A 12,531-nucleotide genomic window follows, 5' to 3' on the forward strand; every position below is an offset into this window, starting at 1 on the left:
CCGCGTTCTTGCGAGACTGACAGAGATAAGTAAAACGTCTTTGTCTCCATTTAAGGCATTCATAGCATGTCACGCATGCACAGAACTTCTTCTTGTTTTCCACGTTGATTTTTTATAACTAGTCGAGACTCAATTTCCAGATTTTCCCTAGGCTTCGGTATATGAGTCTCGAGATCTTATATGACCGTGGAATAAATTATAGAATAAATTCTTGTTTACGTTACCTTTCGATTGAGAATCAGTGGCTTAAAGTCAAGTTCACGATGTGTAATACATTTGTCTTTTCGTTCCATTCTCATTAAAAAAATGTTATATCTTTTACATTGGATTAAATGTTTTCTAAATTGTTTAAATTTAAATAATACGTGCTTTTTTTTATTGAAGATTCAAACAAAAATTAGTGTACATACATATAATTTCCTTAACAACATTTCAATTTATTTGTCGGAGTCAGGTTGGCATTTTGTGGCGTTCGATGAACCTTTACTTACTTTACCGTCGCGGATGTAGCTAATATTTATCGGTACAAATGTGGACACTACAAGAGGCTATGAGTAATGGCGATAGGATGGTCGAGATAATGGTGACAACGAATTCAGGTTCAATAACGAATCCACGGTCCACGGGATAACGAGTACCAACGTAATACACGATTCGGATAACTCAATCAGCAATTCGTCCAACGTACCTAACTAACTAACTCACACTTAATCCAAATGAAACTGCCCTTATATATTCCTGTCCCCACTTCTCGGCTCAATCTTTGTTTTTAAGGAGAGCCATATAATCATTTCATACCTCTGTCAGGTACACGTCCCTCCCGTGACCGTGACTACCTCTAGTGACCCGCTATGTCACTTCGAGCCCGAACCCATTGTCATAAAGTCAGGTTGGAACATTAAAAATTATTTCTTATTTTTATTACTTAAGTGTAGCTATAGTAAAAGTCTGGACTATTGGGGTTTTTCCCAACATTCCGGATGGGAAACCCAGACGTTCTTTCATCTCCGACATATTTTATTCGTCAAATAACAGAAAAATAGTAACGATAATTAAGCCATAAATTAGTATTGTTCACAAATTATTAAATTAATTTAATGAAGTTTGTTGTAGAATACCATGTGTAGTAGAACTATTCTACTATAAAATGTAGGGGATTGGCGAACTACTGCACAGCCGCGGTATTTTCGCATTTGTGAATATAGAACGTTTATAAGAGCGATGTTAAAAGTTGCGTAGAAGATGTCGTAGTGAATAAACGAATTTGCAAAATATTTCTTGATATTATCGCGTGTTTATCAATTACACAAAGTAAAGTGACAGGATGTCTATCATTAATATTAATTCTGAACAAGAATAGAAGAATTACGTCAAGTGAGTAATTCTAAATAATAAGTAATTCAGTTTCTTTATTTTTTTATATGTCGGAGATGAAAAGAACACCGGAGCCTTTGGAATTTTGGATAATCCCGCAATATTGTAATCTAGAGTCTACTATAGCTGTAATTAAACAATTGTAGTTATTCAATCCGATTGTAATTGTTCGCGAGTTGTGATAATGAGCTTGGGCTCGAGGCGACAGTCAGTCGCCGAACGTAGCCGCGGTCACGGGATGAACGCTTTGTCTAACAAAGGTATGGAGTAATTCTATAGCTCTCCTTAAAAGAAATATTCGTGGCGACACGCGACAGTAAACATTCCAACGGTTTCTGTCTCGTAGCTCGCCACACGCAGACCCTATTCTTCGAGTAAGATGATTGCCAGATGTCGATGCGTCTCCGCAGTACATGTTCAGCTAGCCCGAGGACCCGTTATAAATCTTAAGATTTAGCTAACTAAAGTCCTTCAAACAGACAAACAGTCTTTGTCTCAACTACGGGAAAATAGGGGAGACCTATTTTTCAACGTGCGGCGTCTCCCACTAGCAACTTTCCCTCGAGGGCGGCTAGCATCTTTTTCTAACCACCGATATGAAGATTGACCAATTAGCAGCAACGCCAATTTCCCTTACTTTCTGAACGAAGGCTTTTCTCGACGAATCCGATGATCTCGTGTCCTTAGACACACCCCATTATAGTTTTCCTCTGTGGCATCATCGGGACGGGAAAGTCATTCTCACTCGCGATCTCATCGATGAAAAGAGTAACCCTTTACGACCAGTGAATATTACGCGTCCGATTTAGATTTTGTGAGCACGTTCATCTATCATCCCGTCGACCGCGGATTCGTTATTGAACCTAGGATCATTGTCGTTAGTTTCTCGAGTACCTAACTACCACGGTTACTTGTCCGGTTCTATAATAATCGTATTTGCACTAGTCGATGTCTTCTCTATTGCATAACGACAACGTGTAACGCAAACGAAGATTCGTTTCACGCCCCTAACCCTAATTCTAATGTAAACCCGACAAATATAATTATTTGTAAGTTATTTTGTATCAATTGTAAGGATTTCAATATTTGTTCTATGGAAATATGCAATAAATTAAACCATCTGTGTAAAAGGTCTTTTTGTAAGCGCTAATTTGTAGCCAACAGATTGCACAAGACAAATAAATAGTAATATAAGAATTCTTTTGCTCTATAACGAAGTCACTTTGATTTCAAACAATATGTCAATTTCTCAAGTGTTTATTTGTTAATATTAATCCACATATGTCATAAATCGTCACGGATTTTTAATTCAATGTCAATTCTTGCACAACTTTATATCATGCATTTTATGTATGTACAAATCTATAGCCAATGAAACCTACTCATAATTAGAGACTCATACCACAAAAGCATAGTTTTTGAAAATTTTTTTATGGTATATTATACTTTAGTTGTTCCGTTGCTTCATTCCAATTTTCGCACCTTTCTTCGCTCCTTTAATAATGTTCTGAAATTTACTCGCATTTTTCTTCTTTTTTCTGAAGATAAAAATGAATCAATTCAATGCGTATCTTCTACTTAAATCAAAATTCATGGTATCATCATTTACCTCTTGTTTAATGCTGCTCTTGACAGAGGTACATAAGCATATGGATCTGGTTTTCCTTTCCTTTTAACATCACCTCCAGCCTTTGATGCTTTATATTCTGCTCCTGGTACATATTCTGTTCTTGATCTTTTCAATGGTCGATGTATTCCAGACCCTCCTGCTATGGATACCAAAATTGTTATTAAACAACAGACCAAAATTTACTATAGATTATATATTACTATTATACCTTGATACTTCAATGTGGATCCACTCCTTACGCTAATGTTATCATAACTATCGCTATATTTACGTTTTTTATCCATTGCTTGCGACATGGCTACAGACTGAACATTGTCTTCTGATCATGTAACATAAAAATTCATTGACTTCGTTCACTTGTTTCTTTGAATTACTTTACATTTTTCTACAATTCCTAACATCAAATCTAACCCCAATTCTTACCATAATCGTCTTCTGAATCACTGTGCAACAAAAGTGCAGATTTCTTCTTTCTCTTGGGTTCTGGTTCGTTATCTTTCTCATTATCTACTGTGATAATAAGACGGCCATCAGACGTAGTCTTAAATTCACTATCTTTCCGTTTTATAGCCGCTATTTTTGAATTTATAGCGACTGTAGGTTGTGTTGCTACAAAAATTATTTTGTAAATTTAATTCCAACTTCGACTAATCGAATTTTGAAAAATATCTAGACTTACTTGATATATTTCGAGCAGCCGCAGGATCAACGAGATCAACAATCTCTTCATTCTCATGAATCCAGGCTTCCTTTCGCGATGTTCTTTTCTTCCTTTTCCTTGACTCTTCATTGTCCATATCTTCATCGAACTCATCATCGCTATCCGCCAATATTTCTTCTATACTGAATTTTAATAAAGATTATAGAGTTGTTTCTGTTTAAGAAAAATTTCGTTTAAAGTAAAATACGAAGTTACCTTTTAGGTTTTCTCTTTGCATTGAATTCGGTATCCTCGTCATTTTCTTGTTTTTTCAATTTCCTCAATTCTTTTTTCTTTTTCTTCGCTTCTTCTGCCTTATTCATATTTTTTAATCTCTTATGTAACATCGCATTAGAAGCTGGAATCATGCCAGAAATTGTTTCCATTCCGTATCTTCTTATTAATTTTACGAGAATATCTCGTACTTTTTGTCTGAAATGCCTATGGCAGTCATCGTTCATTGCACATAAAGCGTCTATCTGCAAATTCATTAATTTGTTTTTTTATTGAGCTATATGGGATTTTGTTACTAACCTTTTATTGTTATTAATTAAACGCCTTTGTTACTAACCAACAATTTTAAATTCGAAGCAGCAATATGAGATGGCATCACAGTAATATATACTTTGATATATGCCAATGCAGCTTCTGCAATTTCTCTTGTCGGACTTGTAACAAAAATACAAGCTTGTCCCAAGATTTCTTTAACTGTCTCTATACCTAAAGATCCTGTTGTAATATTTTTAATATGCTATTATTTATTTTTATACGAAATATTTATTTTAACTTTAGTTTGAAATATATTGTACCATTGTAATGATATGTAACGGATGAAAGCGCCAGCAAGGATGCGGTACAATACTTTTCTATCGCACCACTCAAACCAACTATGAGCATATTAACAAAGTCATTAAAATGTGTAGGATTTCCTACAAATTTCTCCGCAATAGTATTTAAAAGTTGGTATGCAGAAGTTCGACATTTCGCATTTAACTCTTTTAAACACATTATTGCTTCGGGCACAATGGCTTCTAAGAACTTAGTTTTCTCAAGTTGTGGATGAATTTTTATGAGATGAATTAAGCATCTTAATCGTGCCTAATTAAAAAAATGAGTAAGGCTTATTTGTTAAAATTTTCATAAGAAACTGATATTATAGAACAATGTATGTAAGTTAGCACTTACTCCTCTGCTTGGTTTTGCGACTTCAGTAGCCGAGGATATTAATAATTTTTGTATCTCACGTCTGTATTGAACTACAAACTCCTTACACGTTTCCTTCTCACTGCCACATATCTCTTCAAAAAACCTGAAAGAACACACAAGTAAAAACTAATTTTTGTTTTTGCAGAAAAGATAATTAAAATATTTAATTCCAAATATATTAAGAAGTTACCTATATGCTTTCTTCTGTTCCTTGGTTTTAGAAATTTCTTTAAGAAGTGGTACACACATATCGTAAAACGTCTTTAATCTATTAATGTCAGTATAATTAATAAATAATCTTATTATATCGTGAATACTTTCTTTGAAAAAATCGTCGATATCAGGTTCTTTCAACTTAAATAACGCACGATCGAATAATTCGTGTATCAATTCCTTATCCGCAATTGTAAGATACACCTGTAATTGTACAAAATATTAGTTAATCTCTTTAAAGAAAATTACTCCTTCTATGCACAAATTACTCTTATTGTATCATATGTAGCAAAGCGTTGTCCTTCTTCGTCAGTTCCAAGTGGCTTAGTAGTGTATAGATTTAAAAACAATGGTAAATAATTCTTTGCAAATCTAGCTAGTTCGTGTATATCTTCTTTTTTGTCGTCTTCGAGTGCTTTCGTTATTAATCTTCGTAAGGCAGACATTATCGACATCCTTAAATTCTTTTTCTCATTTAAATTTGTTCCTAACAGTTTAGCTATATTCTAAACAAGATAAAAGTTATCTCATGGACACTTGATACTATATCTTTTATATTTATCTCTGATATATACCTTGAAATTATCTTTCACATCGGTAGCGTTGTTGCATATACTTGGTAAAATAGCCCAGACTTGGCAAACGAGAAATTCGTAAGTTTTCCCACCTACAGGTTCGGTTGCTTTTTTTCTAAAATTAGGTATAATTATCATTAAAAATATCAATATAAAATAATTTATACTCTTATAATAAAGATAGATTACAATACTTACTCGCACAATGCAACGATAGGTAGCAATTTTTCCGTGAAGAAAGTAAGTGACCCACCTAGCACACAATCTTTCAATAATGGTAGTAGCCAAGTTCTTTTTAAATTAATCGCATTGTCCGACACCTATAGAATAGAGATTTATATTACTGTAGTTATAAAATAAAGTTTTTCTTTCTAAGTATAATCTGGTTCATATAGAATTACTTGCTTTCAATGGAATCAAATTTAATATTGTCTCTGGGCCTAGCACTCTTATCGCAGCTCCAATAGCATACTCAGCGTCATTTTTCGACGCAAAATTATAAGAATCACGTAACTCAGCAAGACTTTTTAATATCTCTATTAATTGCGGACTTCTTGCTTTACCAGTTACCTGTAATAAAAGGGAACGTTGAATTGTACAACAATGACAAAAGGGTAAGAAGCAGAAAATCGATATTACCTGAAATAGTAAGGCTATTAAATGAAGAATATGATACCAAGCTTCCAAATATTGATAACCTAATGCTTGATGGATCATAAAAGTTATCTGATTGATAGTGTCCTTATATCTAAAAGTATGATATAAATGATGAAATATAAATTATAGATACGAAGAATAATAATTAAATCTAATCTTACGTTTTCATTGATTCTTCGGTTTCACATATTTTACCGACACAATCTTGTAATAAAATTTTTATCGTGTGCGAAGAACCAGATATAACTTCCGATTTGTCCGAAAGCCACAATTCCATGCATTTATCCAAAATTCTTGGTAAAAGAACTGCGCATAAATTTAATGAATTGCTATAAAGGAAAAATATATTCAGCAATTACTATCTCTCCAATAAAATTGGATATAAGGAGTTTAAATATAAAAGTTTCTTTACTGTGCTAAATTTAAATACGCTTCTTGCATTACAGTTAGCCACGCTAAGGTTGGTTGTGTATCAGTTGCTGGAGGTTGATAATCATATAAGGCAGTAATGATTTGCCCATTTCTTTGTACTGGTAAAATAGCTTCTGATGGTCGAGAAACGAACAAACCATGAAAGGTTTGTAAACAACATGAAGTTACTAACACATTTTTCATAGTCATAAGCTTCAATAAAGATTCACTGATAGTCTGGAAAACAAAAGTTCGTAATTGTATAATATAAATATATGTATTTCCTTAACAAATGTTGACAAATACCTTCACATGAATCTTTGGTAAATGATGGAAAATGTCTTTTAGTAGTGTAAGGACATGAAGAATATTTGTAATACCATCGTGCTCGGAGTCAAGTTGACCAATACAGAATTTTGCAATGTATGGAGTAGCTGGATGATATTGCGGTGGGTTTTCACCTTTCATGATATCAACTCCTATAATTATTAACATTGTAATATTAAAGTTTATCAAAAATTGTCCAATTTATTTGAATAATTTCTTTATTCAAATTTGTGCTACCGTTTAATATGGCACATATTCCATGTTGTGCTGATTTTCTTAATTTTGGTTTATAGTGTATGGTAAATGATAAAATAACATCCAACACTTGCATCGTAGATGAACTAGACCATGTGGCTGCTTCTTGTGCTCGAAGGAGCACAGATAAACAATGAATACACTGTGAAAAATGAAAAATATAGATAGTATGCCTTGGTGTAATATTTAAAATCATATAAAGAAATAGAATGAAAAAGATTTACATGTCGAAGTATTAAGTACTCTTCCGATGATGCATATTTAACAAGGATACGTAAGAAAATTCCACTTGCAGCTCCAAATTGGATATTTAAAACATCTTTTGGGACAGTTTTTAGGCCCATGCCTAATAACGAGAGTGTGGCTGCGATTGACGTATCCGATTCAATCGCTTCCAAAGTGCTCATCTAAGATATTAATATTTATAATTAGTTTGTCCATACCTTTCTTAACCCTTTGCGAACGAGTATCGGTATATAGCCGCCAGAGTCTGTTCACAGTTCCGGGTACTTATTTTGAGATGTCTGACGTACGTCTATTTTCCTGAGCGATAATCTTATGTGTACTTACGGATGGGTATAGTAAACTAAACAGTGCTATATTTTTGATGGGAGAAAATTATAGATCTTTAGAAATCTTATGTTCCGTTTAACATAAACTCGCGATGCAGGATGGTGGCCGAGTGACAACGAATTTCAGTCTTTCAATGGCATTACCAGACAAATCGGCAGGCTTTTTATAAATTTTGTATATTTCTTATAATACCTTATATGTACACAATGCCTAAAAGATTCAGAAAAGGTTCGATAGTGACAGTAGTGATGACGAATATTATTTTGAACCTGATAAGATAGAAGACAACAACAGTGCTTCAGACACTGGAAATGAACTTTGTTCAATAAGGACATAGCTCAGACATTTCAATATTTCTAGTGATAGTCACGGCGATGATGAACTAAATATAAACCCTCAACAACGCAATCGTTCAACGTATATATTTTCTCAACTGTGTGTGCCAATACGTCTTGTCCACAGCGACATCCGCTTGTCGAGCAGCCCCGTCAGCAAAGGGTTAAAAAATATTTTGTAATACATACCAATGCAGCAAAATATTCTGTGCTAGATTCATTACCACCATGCTGTTTTATAATCTCCGTTACAGCAGACAACACAGCTAACATTTCCTTATGCAACAGTGATTTCGATTGAAAATGATTTAAAAACCTGTAAAATCATTATTCAATAATATTCAATTAATCGGTCAATTTAATATTTAATAATATCTTCGAGTACATATTGCTGATGTTTAAAATTAAGTTTGATTTAAGTATGACTATGTACTAACCTACTAAATGATATATTTGAACAATTACTATAATTAGTAGCAAAGGTATCAGCAGTGTTTTCTGTACATGTTTCCCAAGAGTTATCTTCGCTATCAGGTGTTTCTACCTGTGATTCAATCCCTTGAATAGCATTGTGTTTTTTCAAACTTTCTTCTGTTATACCAGGCTTCGCAGAGGCTAAGAGAATTACAAAAATTAATATAATATCAAAGACAAAAGAAAATTCATAAAAAATTCTAATCATTGATATTTGTAAGTTTATACCTGTTGAATCTTTAAAGAACATCCACGATGCCTGTTCCCGATGCTTTTTAGTTTGTGGATTAGAACTGGAGCTCTGACCCTTTGGCCAACGTTTCGCCTTTTTCCGGCTATTTAACCGCGGTCCCAATTTACCCATCTTCTCCTACCTAATTTTTGAGTAATATATACTTGAAAGGTACGAAATTTATCAAGACAGATATTTTTTTCTTTTATCCACAACGATAGAGAGAGGTTAAATCCATACTGCACGTGCTGCAAGTATTGTTACGACGCTATTGATGGCGTTGTATGGCAAAATGCTACGATATTCTAATGGCCGTCGAAAGATGGCAGCATATATCCACCATTGTGTAGCTTAAATATATGTCGGAGATGAAAGGATATCGGAGCCTTCCCTCTGAAACTTCAGGAAAATCCGTAAAATTGTAATTAAAGCTTACAGTTGTAATTAAACAATTTGCCGTCATTCTACCCAATTGTACTTGTTTGCGATTTATGATAATAAACTTGGACTCAAGGCGACCATCAGCCGCCGAACGTAGCCGCGGTCAACGGGACGGGCGTTTCATCTAACAAAGATATGGAGCGATAGTATGATTAAAGAAATCATTAAAAGAAATACCCATAGAGGTACCTGACAGTAAAACATTCCAACGGTTCCTTCGGACAATGAATACCAGATGTTGAGGCACCTACACGGCACAAGTGCAGTTACGCTGAGGACCCGCTATAAAACCTGGGGTTTTTGGTAATTAAGATTGTTCAAACGGACAGGCAGCCGTTGTCCCAAACTGACCAATTGACAACAACGTCAATTTCCCTTACTTTCGAAACGAGGGCTATACTCGACTGTGTATACTCGATTATGAACTGACTTTATCTGATGAGTCATTATAGTTCCAAACATATTTATTCTAAGCTATTGTATTTAGATTACTTAAAATTGAAGATAAATTTCTTCTTAAAACTTTATATTTATATAGTTCTTCAATTATATTACGTAGAATACTCCTCCATTATATTACCACTCTTTATTATATTTTATTTAACTCTGGCTTCTTCTAATTCAGTTCTAATTTTATTTCCTTTTAAAGTTTTATCATTTAAATTGAGATTCGTAATTGCATTTTCTATAGATACTCGACTTTACCAACTCCTCTCCATATTTTAATTCAATAATTCAATAATTTATTGCTTTATATTCTTTGTTATTGTTCGCCTATGACTCATCACGCCACAGTTATCGAGCATTACACTTCTTGTTTCTCTCACATTTAACATTAGATCCTCCAATTATTCCAGTTATTTTTGTTCAGCGAGGATATTACCATTTAATTATACCCAAACATATTGTAACTCACTCACTCGATCGTAATCCACGTCGACTCCCTTGTAACATACACCCTGATATTCACTTAATACTATTCCACTCACAGCAATTCTCCTATCACCTCATCCCACTTCACACCCCTTACAATTTATCGTAATAATTCATTGCACTTCCCTCCCCCTTTGTAGTCCATTGTAACCCACTGCAATTTTGTTGAAATTCGTACAAGCATACTGTATTTTCGATCAGTCGCGGGGAGACGCTTTCGCTAGGAAATGCGCCAACGGTCGCGGCGGAGGCGCGGGGACGCGTCCGCGGGGGATCCGGACTGCGCGCTACTGCCGACTCCCGATAAAAGGGAGATGGGGACGGATACCGACACCGAAATCGACGCCGAGGCTGCTGTCACGTAATTTTTTGGGTTGGTTGGTGGAAATAAAATATAGTTGAATCGTAACACAACAATTAACTTTATTTTAATCAACCTTTATTGTGAATTCACCAATCACAATGTAACACGCACTGAATTAGCATAAATCACAATACACTCCAACCACGTTATGTGAGACTTAGTTACAACAATACATTAAGTACGCGACTTATAAGGGTAGAGACCGATATAGATATGTTGACTATTCTAAGGATACAGAATAAGTGAAGTTTTACTGACGATACTGTGTCTGAGGAAAGCTAGGGGTGAGTGTGTCTATGGACACGGGACTATCGGATTTGTTGATGACAATTTTGGTTAAGGAAGTGAGGGCAGTAGACACCGTCTCCGATTGGATAATAAGACGGTTGGTGGACCAGGAAGGGTTTTAGCCGCCCTCGCGAGAAAGTTGCCAACGGAACATACCAGATGTGGAGAAAACCAACTTTCTAAGCTAACACGTGGTAGACAATAAACGTAAAGGGAAATCTAAGACAGGAAATACTCGCTTGGTCCGAAGGACCTTAACTATAAAAATGCCAAGGCCCCTGGTGGGCACTTAAGACTATTGAGGGTGCGCGCCAAGGATATGCAGACATCTGGGTGCCATCCTATCCGTGGTGTGTGGCCTGGTCTCTGATATGAATTGACGTTACACTGCCACCGTGGCCGCCGCCGCCTCTAAAATCTGCGACGGTGCCGACGGCGGCGACGACACGCGGAGTGACGAAACGAGGATCAGACCGGTCGACAAGCAAGCGACCGTGAAGGACGCGGACCGACCCACGATCAGGAAGAGGAGGACGTCGCATACCTGCGAAGGTATTCTGGAGAGAGAGGTCAGTCGTCTCCAAGAGACGGTGGAACGGCTGACCAAGCAATGCACGGAGAGGGCAGCCAAAGATGATAACAACGACGGTGAAGGACAAGAGGTGGGCATCACCTCTACGAGGGGGGCGAAAGAAAATGCTCCCGGGGCCCCAACGGGAACGATTATGGGTCCTCCTCCCCCACCACCCCCACACCCCTGGTCAGCATCGCGCCGTTTCCGCTGTCCCGACGGGTCGGGGAGTAATACACAAACCAAGAAAACGGATAGATTTGGTGGTCTAGAACCTCGAGATCCACTAGAGGTTCTCGAGATCCTGTTCCTCCGCAAGTTGGAGGAGTGTTGGCGAGAAATAATGCTAGGGGAATCGATCCCCCAGCTACGGACGCTGGCGTCGCCGCAAAAACCGTATAAGCACGATTGCGGTCGGCGAGAGACATCTCGCGGTTGACCGTGGAGTCGTCGGCCGACGAGGCAGGATTTACTACTGTCATAGGAGGAGGAGGAGGAGGGAAAGCGAGGCGAAAGAACAGGAAGCCCACGGCGCAACCTCTTCCAACGGTCCATGCGCCGACCGAGGACGCAAGAACCAAGGGACGGGTATCGTCGTCTTTTCCGTCGTCGACATTGCGAACAGGGACCTTGGCGCCCAAGACGGCTACCAGAAGTGGCGTAACGAGGGCGAGGACTTTCGCGGAAGTGGCCGCTTGGTCTTCGGTGCGTCCCCGCACGGGAAGGGAATCCATGCGAGGAGCGGACAGTGGCGATGGATCCGGAGCTATCGGGGCAGGAAAGAGGCGTAACACTAATGGGCGGGACGTGCACAGCGAGAAAGTGCCGGGCCTTCCCTGACCCCACCGAACCGCAGTGGCGTGGCGCGGTGTGACGTGGCCGCACATCGCTCCAATAGGGGACGTATTGATCGCGGGGGGGGGGGGGGGCGTTGTGTCGTTCACACCGGTTCCCCGGCCCCTCTTGATCGCA

At 37.3% G+C, this 12,531-nt stretch overlaps 2 protein-coding genes across 4 annotated transcripts; both read right to left on the reverse strand.

The window, feature by feature from the left end:
* Positions 1–2,557: 2,557 nt before the first annotated feature.
* Positions 2,558–9,222, reverse strand: LOC126868976 (RRP12-like protein). 3 transcript variants are annotated; one of them, XM_050625013.1, is made up of 23 exons: positions 8,959–9,222; positions 8,694–8,871; positions 8,446–8,572; positions 7,573–7,755; positions 7,331–7,490; positions 7,073–7,245; positions 6,768–7,003; positions 6,517–6,684; positions 6,338–6,446; positions 6,104–6,268; positions 5,897–6,018; positions 5,699–5,813; positions 5,393–5,629; positions 5,101–5,327; positions 4,890–5,013; positions 4,514–4,802; positions 4,276–4,433; positions 3,921–4,183; positions 3,684–3,847; positions 3,428–3,613; positions 3,213–3,323; positions 2,984–3,140; positions 2,558–2,912 (listed from the first exon to the last, which is right to left on the reverse strand). In XM_050625013.1, exons 1-23 carry the CDS (start codon positions 9,092–9,094, stop codon positions 2,822–2,824), a joined length of 3,879 nt encoding a protein of 1,292 aa, XP_050480970.1. In that variant the 5' UTR covers positions 9,095–9,222; the 3' UTR covers positions 2,558–2,821. The 3 variants fall into 3 exon arrangements, with proteins under 3 accessions (XP_050480970.1, XP_050480969.1, XP_050480971.1); XM_050625012.1 differs by having other exon boundaries at positions 2,984–3,143; positions 8,959–9,105; XM_050625014.1 differs by lacking the exons at positions 8,694–8,871; positions 8,959–9,222 and having other exon boundaries at positions 2,984–3,143; positions 7,573–7,712; positions 7,792–8,572.
* A 686-nt stretch (positions 9,223–9,908) lies between these two features.
* On the reverse strand, positions 9,909–12,442 carry LOC126868982 (uncharacterized). Its single transcript, XM_050625032.1, has 2 exons — positions 11,377–12,442; positions 9,909–10,687 (listed from the first exon to the last, which is right to left on the reverse strand). Exons 1-2 carry the CDS (start codon positions 12,112–12,114, stop codon positions 10,430–10,432), a joined length of 996 nt encoding a protein of 331 aa, XP_050480989.1. The 5' UTR covers positions 12,115–12,442; the 3' UTR covers positions 9,909–10,429.
* Positions 12,443–12,531: the final 89 nt, after the last annotated feature.

Source organism: Bombus huntii, chromosome 8 (assembly GCF_024542735.1).
Source record: "Bombus huntii isolate Logan2020A chromosome 8, iyBomHunt1.1, whole genome shotgun sequence".
NCBI lineage: Eukaryota > Metazoa > Arthropoda > Insecta > Hymenoptera > Apidae > Bombus > Bombus huntii.

Coding starts and splice junctions, on each gene's coding strand:
- LOC126868982 (XM_050625032.1), bottom strand. CDS start 12,114: ATGGACCGTTGGAAGAGGTTGCGCCGTGGGCTTCCTGTTCTTTCGCCT. Junction 10,688..11,376: donor CGGCGGCGGCCACGGTGGCA/GTGTAACGTCAA, acceptor ACGTGACAGCAG/CCTCGGCGTCGATTTCGGTG.
- LOC126868976 (XM_050625012.1), bottom strand. CDS start 9,094: ATGGGTAAATTGGGACCGCGGTTAAATAGCCGGAAAAAGGCGAAACGT. Junction 8,573..8,693: donor TCAAATATATCATTTAGTAG/GTTAGTACATAG, acceptor ATGATTTTACAG/GTTTTTAAATCATTTTCAAT. Junction 2,913..2,983: donor AGAGCAGCATTAAACAAGAG/GTAAATGATGAT, acceptor TTTTATCTTCAG/AAAAAAGAAGAAAAATGCGA.